Source organism: Equus asinus, chromosome 19 (genome assembly GCF_041296235.1).
Source record: "Equus asinus isolate D_3611 breed Donkey chromosome 19, EquAss-T2T_v2, whole genome shotgun sequence".
NCBI lineage: Eukaryota > Metazoa > Chordata > Mammalia > Perissodactyla > Equidae > Equus > Equus asinus.
Genome location: NC_091808.1, coordinates 8,612,394 through 8,625,637, shown reverse-complemented (window position 1 = coordinate 8,625,637; position 13,244 = coordinate 8,612,394). Strand labels below are relative to the sequence as shown.

Here is a 13,244-nt window from a genome sequence, read left to right as displayed (position 1 = left end):
AAGAATGCACCACTTTGGGTGTAAACACGAAGGAAAGAGCAGGACGTGACTACAAGTAGGGAGGCCTGGACCAGGCTGGTGACATTGTGGTGGGAGGACGACAGAAGTTTCTAGGAATCTTGCTGTGTGTTCAGTCCAAACCCTAGAGTTGGGGCACCCAGGTCAGTCACATCCACACTATGTGTAATAGTACCGTAATATTTATTTAAGGCCAGACACTCGTATCCATCCCCATTTTTCAAGTAAATAAATTGAAATTCAGAGAGGTTAAGAAATTTATCTGAAATCACACAACTAGTGAGTGACAGAGCTGGGATTCAAGGCAAGTGTTTGAGCTGGTAACCGCCAGCCTCTCCCCCTCTCCAGATGGCCTGGCCTGTGCACATGGAGCAAGGAAGGAAGTAGGGTCAGGAGAGGTGACGAGCAGGAGTCTCACCAGCAGACACCCCCCCACCCCACCCCACCAGAGGGGCTTCCATGGCCACAGACACACTCAGACCCCTCATTAACAAAACAGAGCCATAGTCTTCCAAATAAGCAGAGAAACATTCAGTCCAGTTCCCTGCTGATCCAGGATGGGCAGCGTTCCTCTGAAGGGCAGAACTTTTAGCCCATTTCTCATTTAGCCACTGTGTGACCCCTGCCGGGTGGAGTGGCCTTTCCCAAACATCCTTCTTTAAGATGCAACACTAGTAAGTTCAATCATCAGAGAGCGGTAAATCCTGCCTCCAGTAGTTCCTTGTAAAGTCATGGTGCACGTTAGCATCTTAAAGGCAAAGGAATGCCCTATAATAAAATCAAGTAAAATAACCCCCCAGCATTTCATGTCGATTTGTACTTTTTTAAAGTAACATTAACATACTTTGGGAAACACTGTTCTAGGCCAAAGTCCGCTTTGCTGTGTGAGGAGTGTGTGTACTTGTGTGTAGGTGGCTTGTAACCTTTCCCCGCCATTTGCCACAGCACATGAGGGACTCTGACACCTCTAGGCTTGCTCAGCTCCTCCCTGGGATGAGAAGCCTCTCACTGCCATTCTGCCTTCCCCTCCAGCACCTGGAGGCCCAGAGCTCATGTAGGCGGGAGGCTGCAAATCAGAGCTGACTAGCTTGCTTCCTGGCATGGCCCCCAGCTGGCTGTGCAGCTGTCTGTCACAGTAGAACCCTCCCCAAAACTCCAGAGTAGAGGGGCCTGGTGACTCTCAGCTCCAGAGGCTCAGCAGATGCCAGGCCTGGAACCAAGTCGCCATCTCTGAGGGCTTGGCTTGCTGTTCTGGAAGGTGATTCTGGCTGGCGGCCATTCTGAGTCCCTATTTAGAGCAATTGTCAGGCAGTTGCTGAGTTCCAGCTTCCCTTCCACACCCCTGACCCCCCAGCAAGGCTGAGTGATCTCATGCCCATGCCATGATGTAGCAGGGGTCAGGGGGAGATGGGTTACCGTCAGGGCAGGTGCCCAGATCGGGGAGCAGGTTTGAGACTAGGGCAGTGTACAGAGCTCCATCCCCACTCGGGTTCCCAGACCCCAGTGTGGAGTTTGCTCTCAGAGGCGCATCCTAACCACCCGGAACAGCTTAGGACATTGTCTGAGGTCTGCCTGCTGGGCCTGTGCATGCAGCAGTGTCCCCCAAAAAGGGAAAGAGAGCAGGGTGAAGGAATGCTTGCTGATGGGCTGCTGTCAGAGCTCCTCTTCTCATCGCCCTGCATTCCCACACAGCGCTGTTCTCTCACCCCAACTGAGTGAAGCCCTTAGCACCAGAGCTGGCTTTGGCTAAAGAAAAGAACACTGAACTGGAGCCCAGAGACCCCTGCACCTTGGGCTGCAGGACTGCAGCTTATGAACTAAGGTTCTTTCCTGCCCCGAAGTCCCTGAGTTCTAAGCTGCTTCTGCCACGTCCCAGGTCCTGTTGAAGCAGGATGCTGGGAGCCCCCTGCTGGCCCATCCAGGGAACTGACCCCTGATGGGGTTGAGCTACGTGATGCGGGGGGACCTTTGCTGGCCCCACATGAGAGCAGTGACCCTTACCCACCCCATCCCCCGGTACTGGCCAGCCCAGTTCTCTCCCTCCCTTGGGGCCTGGCCCCATTTTAGCAGTGAATCCTGAACTCAGTGGAATCTGGCTGCTGGCCTCTTGACTTTCCCTTGGCCTTCCTGTTCCCGCGCTCCACTGAGGACCCACCTCCGTTTGCACCTTGCCCCTCCCAGCCACACAGGGCTTGACCACCACTGTGCCCCAGGCCCCACTTCTGCTTTCTCAGGCTCACACATTTGCGCATTCTCCCTACCCCGCCCGCTCCACCCCCCCCCCCCCACCACCTGCTGGTATAAGAAGGATTTTAAGGACAGGTTGTGGGGAAATGGTCCCCTACAGCTATCCTAGAACACTAATGAGCTGTGGCAGCCCCAGAGAATCGGGGCTTATTGCTGCGCCACTTCTGTTTGGTGACATGGGCTGTTCTCTGGGATGAATGCTCAGTATCACCTCACTGTCCCAGAGAGATCCACAGGCTGCCCTCTTAACTCTCACCCCCTGTTGTGAGGACGGGGCTGAGACACTCAGGGAAATGGAGCTCCTAGAGGCACCAAGCGACCTGTCCAAGGTCCGTCTCTGTATCCAAAGTCCAAAGCTTCACCAGACTTTCTTTTTAGGGTGAACAAAGGGCACACTTGTTTCTCTCTCACCAGTCTCAGGTGACTCATGGGAATGTGTTGGGGGCCAGGGAGGACAAGTAGTGGGGTCACTGGAGAAGCAGCTTGACTGGGGTTTGTTGTCACTGCCTGGGGCTCTGGCATCGGCCCACCCTCCCTGTCCCTCTCCTCACGTTCTCATCCTTACCTAAGACCATGAGAGGCCAGTGGAGAACCCCTGCAGGAACTGGAGCAGGACCACGCCTCTGCCTGGGGAGGCTCCCAAGGATTCAGTTCCTTTGACCCGTGGGGGAGTGGCAGGGGCAAGCCGGAGCCATCCCAGCCCATCCTGCTCCTTTCCCTGGCCCTGCGCGTTCTAGCCTGCAGCCTGACCGAAACCCTGCTGTGGGGCCATGCTGCCCCCTGCTGGCCACACTGGCAAAACACAGCCCAGGGTAAGCCCCAAGGTTACAGGTGTTCCCTCTTCACCCAAGCCTGTGGCTAGGCTGGAGACTGTGTGCTCCCTGCCCACCAGGAATCTCAGACTGCATGGGCAGACGAGTCTAGAACTGCCTGGTGCTCAGCAGTGCTTGTTGACTGAACAAATGAATGAATGTATGCATCTCAAGCATTTAGGTGACCATGGCCTGCGGTGTCTGACCAAGAGCAGACAATACATCAAATCAGACATTTATCGAGCAGAAACTGAGACTCCTCTTGGGCTGACAAGATCTAAATATGAAAACCAAATGTGCAAAGTCAAACAGTGCTAGACTGTGATGCAGGTGACCCTAGAGCAGCCTGGCTCTTGTTCCCAAGTGGCTGGTCCGGCAGTAAGTGCCCAGGGGAGTTGGAGAGGGCTTTCAGGGAAGACTTGGGAAGGGCAAGAAAGGGGAGATAAATAGCAGGGATGAAAAACACAGGGCACCTTAGGGAGTCCCTAGGCTGGCCATTTGGCATGGAACGTTGGGGAGAGAGGCAAGTACCTCCTGCGGCTTGAGGCGAGGACATGCCGGGCACAGTGTCTGCCCTGGAAGCGCATATGATTCCTGTCGATCTTCACAAGCACCCTGTGAAGCAGGTGCTGTTATTATCCCTATTCTATGCTTGAGAAGAAGGAGGATTAGAAAAGGTCCACGACTTGTTCAGGGTCCTGCAGCCAGAACATGGTGGAGCCAGGATTCAGACATCCTCTTAGGAGATGTGGTAGTCAGGTTCAGGAAGTGATCTGCACAAGGACGGATTGGGGGCTCGGAGGCAGGATGGCCACTGAAAAGGCTGTTACTGTAACCCAGTGGGAAGTGAAGGAACTCCTCATTCTACACACTGGGTTTCCCGCATGGTAGGAGGGCCAGCTGAGGCCTGACCCTGGCAGTCCTGTGCCCATGGTGTATCCCTGCCCCATGGTAGGCCAGCCCAAAGCAGTCCCCACAGAGGAGGGGCTAGGAGTGCTGGACTCAGGTCAGCCTGCTCCCCGGGCCCAGGGCTGGCTCCAGTCCGGAATGGGGTTGGCTTGGCCTGCTGGGGCATTTCCGCAGCCCTTCGTCCTTGTAGAGAGGGCTTCTGGGGGAGACAGATATGCTGTCGGGGCAGTTGGCAGACCGGAGCCACACCTCTGCTGCAACAGGCCCCATCTTGGGGGAGGAGAGGCTCTGCGTGCTCATGCTCTCTCTCCCCATCACTGGCTGCTTTTCTTTCCAAGAGCTTGGCAAGATGACGAAGTGACAAGGCTAAACCTGCAGCACTGCCCACACCTCCAGGAAGGGGAAGTTCATCTCAGGCTGCCAGCTGCTGCTAGGCTTGCCAGGGCTTCCTCCATGACCTGTCTCCGTGGGAAAAGCATGGCCTTAACATGTAGCCTGTGGGTTCAGATTAAAGGCGAGGGACAGTCTCCCCTAAGCTGGACAAGGCTTTCCCCACACAGGGCACCCTGGCCACGAGGGCACCAGGACACACCCAAGCCCCCTTCCTGGAGGCTTCAGCTCTTGTGCATGTGTGTGATCCACTTGTCTTCCCATGGAGCCCCAGGTGGGGGTAACAGAAAGTGGGCCTCCTGCCCTAGACAGGGAAGGTGGGGGTGCCGACCTCAGGGCTGTGTGATCCAGCTTCCCACTTTTTCTGACTCCTCGGTCCTGGCACACTTCCTCCATCGCTGTCAGTCCCTGCCCCTCCCCAAGGGCCCTTGGTGTCTTTTCGTTTGGAGCCTTACCCATTTGTACTTATTGTTGATTCTAATTACACTCAAGTGAAGCAAAACTAGAGTGCTAACTCATGAGATTGGCTCTCTGGGGTTTGAACACCCCAATAGCACGTTTGCCTCATTTGCCTCGTTTCAGAATGCGTGATTTCCGTCTTACTGTCTCTGACTCTCCTGTTCATCCTCAGAAGCCTTCATCTTCCCAGGGGGAGAAGCGAGCCCAGCACTCCTGGGAACAGGGAGCCCTGGTCTGCTCACCACTCCCCCGCCCCGCACGGAGCCCTCCATGTTCCCATGGCAAGCCCAGGCCCAGTGTTTTCTTATAGCTGGGGATGCCGCTGAGTGTTCTGGGAGGCAGTCATTCAGCAGAGATCTTTACTGAGGACCTTCTCTGGGTCAGGCAGGGTGCTAAGCACTGGCCTACAACGAGATCAAGACAGACCCCTCCTCTCGCTCCAGGAGCCCCCATCTAGCGGGAGAGACAGTGCACATGCTAACACATCAGAAGAAGAGAGTCGCACAGACTGACTGGTGCAGTCAAGGCCATGAGCAGGGGGTGAGCAAGAAAGCAACTTAGAGCAATGAAGTAGATCAGATGGCCGGGAGGGCATCTTTAGGCTGAGACTGAAGGGTACGAGAGCCAGCCTGGGAAAGAATGGACAGCAACGTCCCCTGACCCTGGGCGATCTCCCCCTCTGCAGGCTCGTGGAGGAGTTCATGCTCTTGGCCAACATGGCAGTGGCCCACAAGATCCACCGCGCCTTCCCCGAGCGGGCCCTGCTGCGCCGGCACCCTCCACCCCAGACCAAAATGCTCAATGACTTGGTGGAATTCTGTGACCAAATGGGGCTGTCCATGGACTTCAGCTCTGCCGGGGCCCTCAATGTGAGTGCTGGGCGGGATGGGCGGGCAAGGGGAGGCCCTGCTTAGGGAAAGAGGAGGAAGGCCTGGAAGCTGGGAGTACGGCGGCCTCCATGTCCCACGAGGGTCTGTTCCCCTTCACACGGGTCTCCCGCAGGGGAAGAAGGAGGCCCTGGGGAGGAGGCCTCCAAGTCACAGAGACCCTGACTGTGGGTTGCGCTCCCCCCCAGGACCGAGCTGAAGGAGACCACTGGAGGCTCAGCTGTGGGCAGGGATTCTGTGGCCCAGGATGGGCTGGGCATGGGCCCAGAGGCTTTCCAGTAGGAGGCTGGGATTATTGGAAGCCAGGGAATGTTTTTTATGGTAAGTGGTGTCACATGCTCCCTGCCTGCAGAACTAAGCCTCACAGGGCTCAGGAACCCGTGGGCTCGGCTCTGATCCCACAGGTGAGAGACTGCTCTCATCTGTGCTCCAAGCCTGGGGTGGCCAGAGAAGTGCCTTAGGTCAGATAGCTGGAAACCAGTCTGTCCAGGCCAGCAGCTAGACACAGAAGGACTGACCTCAGAGCCAGGGCTCTTGAGGCAGACCCAGTGTGGGACACAGGCTGAGGGCTGCTTCCCCCTGCACCCTTCCTATGGTCATGTGAGCAGGGCTGGGCCCCTGAGCTGACTCTTCCTCCCCAGAGCCAAGTCTCAGATGGTCAGCAGGTAATGAGACCCCAGAGCCTCTCCCCAAGCCTGACTGCATGTCACATGGGTTTGCCTCTAGAAAAGTCTGACCGAAACATTTGGAGATGACAAGTACTCACTGGCCCGGAAGGAGGTGCTCACCAACATGTGCTCCCGGCCCATGCAGGTAAGGAAGGGCCGAGTCCCTGTTCTCTCCCTTCTCCCAGGAGCACCCATGACCTCCTTGGTGGGCACAGAGGACCTAAGGGGAGGAGTGGGGAGAATGCCCCCAGGCAACACCTAGGACAGGTGGAGCCCAGGCTCCTGAGCCTGATCTGCGTCCTGCTTAGACTTGTCTGGCTCACCTTTTCAAGGACACCGTTGTCTGCAACCATTAGAGGGCCCAGTTTAAGCCCCACTGCCCTGCTCCATGGCCTCGGGGGCTCTGTTTACCTGCAGAAAGCAGGGAGCCACCACAGGGCGTGCCCCAAGCCTTCAGTGCTCAGTCTCCACAGACCGGCTTGGGAAAGGGGATGGCGGCTGGTCAGCAATTTGTGGTCAGGTGGGAACTCCGGAGGGAAGAAAGCATCTGTCTTCTGTAGCAGCCTGCCCAAGGGAGCAGTCGTCACCCCTCTGAGGCCCGAGTTTCAGCCCCTGTAGACCTGAGCATCTCAGGAAGGAGCCACCCCAGCAGACTGTCAGGTCAGCAGGAGCTACAGGTGCTAACAGGGCCAGCTCTGGGCCCCAGCCCGGCCAGAGGGCAGTGGCAGACCATTTTTCATGGGCTCAGTCACTCGGCAGATTCAATCTGTTCAAAAGAACCAGATTGCCTCAGCTAGCCACAGCTGATTTATTTTCTAACACCTCATAGCTCTGCCAGGAATGGAGCCATCAGGGCCCATTTGGGTTTGGCTGCCCTTACCCTGTACCCAGTCACAAGTGTCTGCCCCACACCAAGCACCTTGAAGCCCCCACACAGAGAGGGGCTGTGCCCGTGGTGACCCACCGCTTTGCCCTCCAAGTGCTCTGAGACACAGCAGCCCCTGGGTCCCAAGAACTGCCTCCTGTCCTCCTTGACCAAGGTCACACCAGCTTTGGTGCTCCATGGAAAAGAGCCCTCTCCTGAGTCACCCAGAGCCTGAAAAAGACTGGCCTTCTCCTGGCCTTGCCTGCCGGTGACCTCAGGGGTCAGCCTTAGCCTAGGGATCTGATGGCAGAGGGTGACCAGAGTGTCTGTGCTGCCCCTGTTCTCCCAGCCTCAAGAACTGGGGCAGGGATGGAGGACCAGGCAGGGGCAGCAACAAGGAGCATGAAAGTCCTACGTGAGCTGCTGAAATAGGACTCCAGGGCCGTCCCAGGGATTGCTGGTCACTATGGGAAAGGCACAGTCCCCACCCATCCCACCCTGCCCAGAGATACCTTCGCCAGCCAGACGTGTCTCGGAGTGGAGGGTTCCCCCACCTCCCCCAGTGACTTGCCCCAGCCATAACCCAGGGCCCAGCAGGAGCTGGACGGGAAGCGGAGTCAGGGAGCCGAGCAGGTTCCAGGGCCGACGTACACAGAGTAATAAGAGCTGACTGTCCATTTGGCCGAGTGCACAGGAGGGTGTAAGGATGTGAGAGTGTGAGCAAGCAGCTAGGAGCAAATTAGTGAGCACACAAGGGTGTGACTTTGGCTCTTGTTGAGGAACATGTTCACGTGCTCCCAGGCAGCAGCAGCAGTGTCCTTGATTCCCATCCCTTAGGGACCACAAGGCAAGCAGCTTCCAGAAGTATAGGACCATTCTGGCCTGGAGCTATTTGCTGGGCCTCTATAGAAACTTGGTGTCTCTTCCTATGCCCCAGTCATAACTCCTGCCCTGCAGAAGCGCCTTTTGAACTCAGATCTCTGGGTCTTGGCCCCAGGACTGGTTGAGGGACAAGAAGGGCTGAGCCTGGCAGGCTGGCAAACCTCTACCTCCCTTGGCTGGTGCAAGGTGAAATATTGGGGACACAGAGGTTCCAAGGTGCAAGGATGGCCTTCAGTGGGGCAGGGATTGGGGCCAGAGGGCGTGAGGTTGGCCACGACCAAAGACTGGGCCTTCTCTCCTCCCTCCCATTCTGGCCAGGTGGTGGTGTTGGACTCAGTGTGCTCGCAAAGTCCTATAGTCTCCTTAGCTTTTGCTTGTGCCTCCACAGAATGACATTTGCAGCCACTGCCCCAGCATGACCATGGCCTTCCTCTCCTCCCCATTCTAGAGTAGCTGCCCCAGCCCCGTCCCAGGGAGGGGTCGACCAGAAATAGTTCCCTCCCCCTTGTTCCTGGCAGTAATAGCCCCTAAAACTCTGTAGCAACAGGCTGTGGGGGAGGGTGAGCTCCTCCCCAGCTGCCTTGGACTTCAGCACACGGCCTGCCCCTCCCCAGCGGCCTGGGTGGCTGGTCCCGTAGGACTCTGAGGGAGGAGGCCATTCCAACATTCTGAGGGTTTCCAGCAACCCCCTGTCCTCTCCATAGGCAGGGTGGGCCCCTGAAAGGCTGTCTGGCCTGTTCTCAGTGCTGCAACCATAGGGGAGTCTGGGTAACCCGGGCATGGCCTTCCTTTTGCCTTCATCAGCAGAGGGGCATGGGCAACCCGTGGCTCTGCTCAGCCTTGAGGCAGCCCTATGGGTCCCCTTACACAGAATGGCCCCTGGTAGACTCAGGCCTGCCAGACTTTGCTGGCTGTCTGTGGCATGGTGGGTCAGCCCACACCAGGACTGCCCACCACGAGGCTCTGAGTCCCACAGCCTGGCAGAGCATTCCCAGCTCCCTCCCGCACCCCCGCAGATGGCGCTGTACTTCTGCTCTGGGATGCTGCAGGAGCAGGCGCAGTTCCGCCACTACGCCCTCAACGTACCGCTCTACACGCACTTCACCTCTCCCATCCGCCGTTTCGCCGATGTCCTGGTGCACCGTCTCCTGGCTGCCACACTCGGTGAGGGGCGCAGCCTGAGCCAGTGCAGGCCTGTGCCCAGCTAAGGGCTGCCCGCCCCCAGACTGGGTGCCCAGAGGCCAGAGGCCACACTGCTGTGACTGTGGAGGCCCCCAGGGGTGGGCAACCCAGGCAGCAGGGGAGTCTGGCCCCAGAAACTCTCCCTCTGTGAGCATGTGCTGAGGAAGATGCAATAGGGCTCATTAAAAGCCCTACATAGCCCAGGTTCGAGGGCCCTACCCACAGCCGGCCCGCCTTTCTCGGCCCTCCAGAGCTGGCTAGCAGGGAGGCCTTAGCTCCACTGGGCCTCCCGTGCCTCACCTTGTCTGGGCCAGGGGCACCATGCTGCCTATCACCCAGCCATGACTCGGGTAGACAGAGCACCCCACCAGCGGCCCATCAACCACCCTCTTCCCAGGCTACAGGGAGGTACCCAATGTGGAGCCTGATGCCCTGCAGAAGCAGGCTGACCACTGTAATGACCGCCGCATGGCGTCCAAGCGTGTGCAGGAGCTCAGCACCAGCCTCTTCTTTTCCGTCCTGGTCAAGGTGAGGCCACCAGCCTGGCGCCCCACCCCCTCCCTCTGCCCAACCTCCCCTCCTGGGCACCTGCTCCCCAGGAGCCCTTGAAGAGCCCTGGGGCCTTCAGCAGCCGGGGTGGGCACTGGAAGGGGACACACACCTGTGGGTGAGTCTTGGCTGGAGCCCTACCATGCAGGAGAGTGGCCCCCTGGAGTCGGAAGCCATGGTGCTGGGCGTCCTGAACCAAGCCTTCGACGTGCTGGTGCTACGCTACGGGGTGCAGAAGCGTGTCTACTGTAACGTGAGTACCCGGAGCCACCCCAGCCAGGGTTAGAGACCTTCTCACCAGGCAAAGGCCAGCTACAGGGTGCGGAAGCATGTCTTCTGTGATGCGAGAGCCTGGGGACCAGCAGGCTTCTGTGCCCTGCCCCCCAACAGTCACACCAAGCTGCATCCACTTAGCACATACTATTTTTAACCTGCCTGTCCCCGTTCCCTCTGCTGGGGGCTCCTCTGTATCTCCCTAGCATCTGGTAGGGTCCTAGACCAGGACAGCCCTTGGTAGACACACAAGCATAGAGGATGGGAGCACAGGCCCAGGACCCTGCTGTGCCGTCCACACTAGGGAGTACAAGCTATAGTGGTGACACTGTGCCCATCGCTGAGCTGTGAGCCATACTGGGCACACCGTGGGAGAGGGAACAGAGCCCCTGACCTTGCTTCCCTTACACACCCAGCACCAAGCCCACCCAATAGGCCCTGCTAAGACACCCCACTGCACCTGCCTGGGATGTCAGATCCAGGCCAAGGATCTGGCATGAGCCTCTTCCCTAAGGACCCTGGCAGCCAGAGAACAGGTCCCTTCATAACCAGTACAGAATGGCAGGGTGTGCAGGCTTTAGATTGTTTTATAGGAACAGGAGGGAAGGAAAGACTGGGGAGAATGGTCCATGGCCACCTGGAGGCTGCATCCCCCGAAGAGAAGGAGGAGACCAGTGCTTGTCTTGAGTCCTGCCCTGGGTGGCTGTTCATTCAAAGTTCTTTCCAAGGCCTGGCTTATGCCACCTGAGGGACCTGTTTGAGCTGACCTTGTGGTTAGCAGGTCACCACCTGGCCCCTGACCCTGGCTTTGAATTTCCCAACATCCAAAACACTTTGGGGAGTGCAGAGCCCAGCACAGAGGGTGGTATAACATGGTATTAATGAGATGGAAGAAAGCAGAAGAGACAGAAGGGAGTCCCGCCGGAATCCTCAGGGCTCTTGTCCTGAAACTCCTTGAGCAGGACAGCAGTTCAGGTCTGGGTCATTTCTGCAGAGAACCCAGCCCTCAGTCTGCACTAACAGACCCAGGGCCAGCAGGGGGCGGCAGCCATCGAGCCTCAACAGGTGCCCAGTCCACCTAGGCCCCACATGGGGAGTCCCTGATGAGCCAGGACAGACCCACCCCCTCCCTCAAATAACACCCAGAGTCACTGGCCCCTCCCAGTCCCTCCCCTGGGCACTTGTCACCCTCAGGTGCTGCCTCAGCCCAAGATGGCCTGGCAGGGTCTCCCTGAAGCTGGCCAGAGGCGAGGGTGGGACTGGTCCCCAGGGCAAGGTCAAGCAGCCAGCTGCTGGGTGGGAGGGCAGGGGGCTATCTTTAAGAAACAGGGGGCCTTGCAGGGTCAAAGGTTAGGAGGCCAAGCCCAGAGCCCAGGGACTGAAGCACAGGTGTGTGCACCCCCAGGCACTGCCCCTGCGGTCCCACCACTTCCAGCGGGTGGGCAAGAAACCGGAGCTCACACTTCTCTGGGAGCCTGAGGCCATGGAGCAGGAGCCAGTGCGTCAGGTCAGAACCCAGGGTGGGCCAGCTTTTCCAGAATACCCCTGTGTCCCCATCCACCCCCTGCTTTGGGGAGCCCTCTTCCTGCCTCAGGGGCACACTCCCCAGGCCTCCCCACGTGTCCCTCCCGATCTCCCCCAGCATTCAGGCTCCCGGGTGGGATTTCAGGCTCTACATGCTGAGGTGGCAACAGCACACCGACACCCCCTCCTTTGGGCCCAACTTTCTGGCACGAGCTTCTCTCCCTTGGAGACACCCACTGTGGGGAGAGGTGGGGGGCCCTGACTATCCCTCTAAAGCAGGGTTTTAGCTTTTGGGGTCTTTTTGAGAATATGATGAAAGTTGTGGACCTCCATCCAAGAAATGTTGTACAACAGTTGTCACCTACGACATGCTCCCAATGCTTGCCCACACCCCACTTCTTTTTCCCTGACACTGAGGCTCCCAATGCACCATTCACTGCACACTGCTCTGTCCAAGACCTGAAGCCTCAGTCCCTGAGCAGGCTCGTCTTTCTGACGGAGGCCTGGAGAGGCAAGAGCAAGTGGTCCCAGGGGCCCAGCTGGATGGACAGTGGCAGAGCTGGCCTTTGACCGCACGCCCCTCCCCCCGTCCCCCTGGGCTGGCCTCTCATCACGTGCCCGTGTCACCCTGCCTGGCCCTGCCCTGCCCCAGGTCATCACCATCTTCAGCCTGGTGGAGGTAGTGCTGCAGGCGGAGGACGCGGCCCTCAAGTACAGCGCCATCCTGAAGCGGCCGGGCACCGAGGGCCTCCTGGGCCTGCAGGACGAGGAGGAGTGTGACCACGACCAGCAGGAGGACTGAGGCTGCGAGCCTGGCCACACCCCACCCAGCGACGTACCAACCTCCCCCACTGGCTTTTAGGAATAAGACCTTTGCACACCAAAGGGGATTTTTAATTTGGTTTTTAACAACTCAGGGTTTTGTTTTTATTTTTTCCTTTTACTTCATTTTTGCTGCTCAGTTTTTAACGAACTGGAGGGGAGCGGGTGGGGCTGGACGGAAGGCTGGGGCCTGGCCAGTGCTCCTGGGAGGCCAGCCCCACTTCTGCCGGGCCACCACTGCCTTCCCCTGCCCAGGAAGCCAGGGGTTTTCAGCGAATCAGTGTCATGGAATAAAATCAAGTGCGAAGCGCTGCCTGGTGTGTGGGGCACTGCGGGGAGGTCGGGGTGGCAGGGGGCACCTTGGACCCAGGACTAGGGACCTGCCTCAGACTTCACCCCTCACAGGTGAGCTGGGGTCACCACTCTCCAGAACCTTCCTGCCAGTTCCAGGATGATTCACAGAGCTGGCTGCCTGACAGATTGATGACAGCGCCTCATTCTGGCTGATTAGAAATGTGATTAGTATGCAAGACAGCCTGCTCACCCATCACCCCGCGACAGGCGGCCGTGTCCATCCCTACCCACACCACTTCCTCTCTGGCTGCCAGCCCCATGTGGCCTCAGGAGGGAGAGTGTGGGACCTGTGGCACCCCCTCCCCAGTTCCTAGGCCAAAGCTGAGTGGCCCTGTCCATACCCCTTGGTGGGAGCTAGTGCCTCAGCACCTCTAGTCCCAATCCTGTGCCCTGGCAGCCCCAA

The 13,244-nt window shown here is 58.2% G+C and overlaps 1 protein-coding gene across 11 annotated transcripts in view; it reads left to right on the top strand.

Moving 5' to 3' along the window:
* Window positions 1-12,798, top strand: part of DIS3L2 (DIS3 like 3'-5' exoribonuclease 2) — a 345,001-nt gene extending 332,203 nt beyond the window's left edge. For 7 of the 11 annotated variants that reach the window (XM_014862524.3, XM_014862521.3, XM_070489405.1 and 4 more), the window contains 7 exons: window positions 5,521-5,704; window positions 6,449-6,535; window positions 9,154-9,301; window positions 9,717-9,847; window positions 10,017-10,121; window positions 11,547-11,648; window positions 12,318-12,798. In XM_014862524.3, coding sequence (XP_014718010.2) covers window positions 5,521-5,704; window positions 6,449-6,535; window positions 9,154-9,301; window positions 9,717-9,847; window positions 10,017-10,121; window positions 11,547-11,648; window positions 12,318-12,467 — 907 coding nt within the window. In that variant the 3' untranslated portion in view covers window positions 12,468-12,798. The remainder of the gene's footprint in view (window positions 1-5,520; window positions 5,705-6,448; window positions 6,536-9,153; window positions 9,302-9,716; window positions 9,848-10,016; window positions 10,122-11,546; window positions 11,649-12,317) is intronic. The other 4 variants (XR_011495510.1, XR_011495509.1, XM_070489410.1 and 1 more) reach the window with 2 other exon arrangements.
* The last annotated feature ends 446 nt before the right edge of the window (window positions 12,799-13,244 follow it).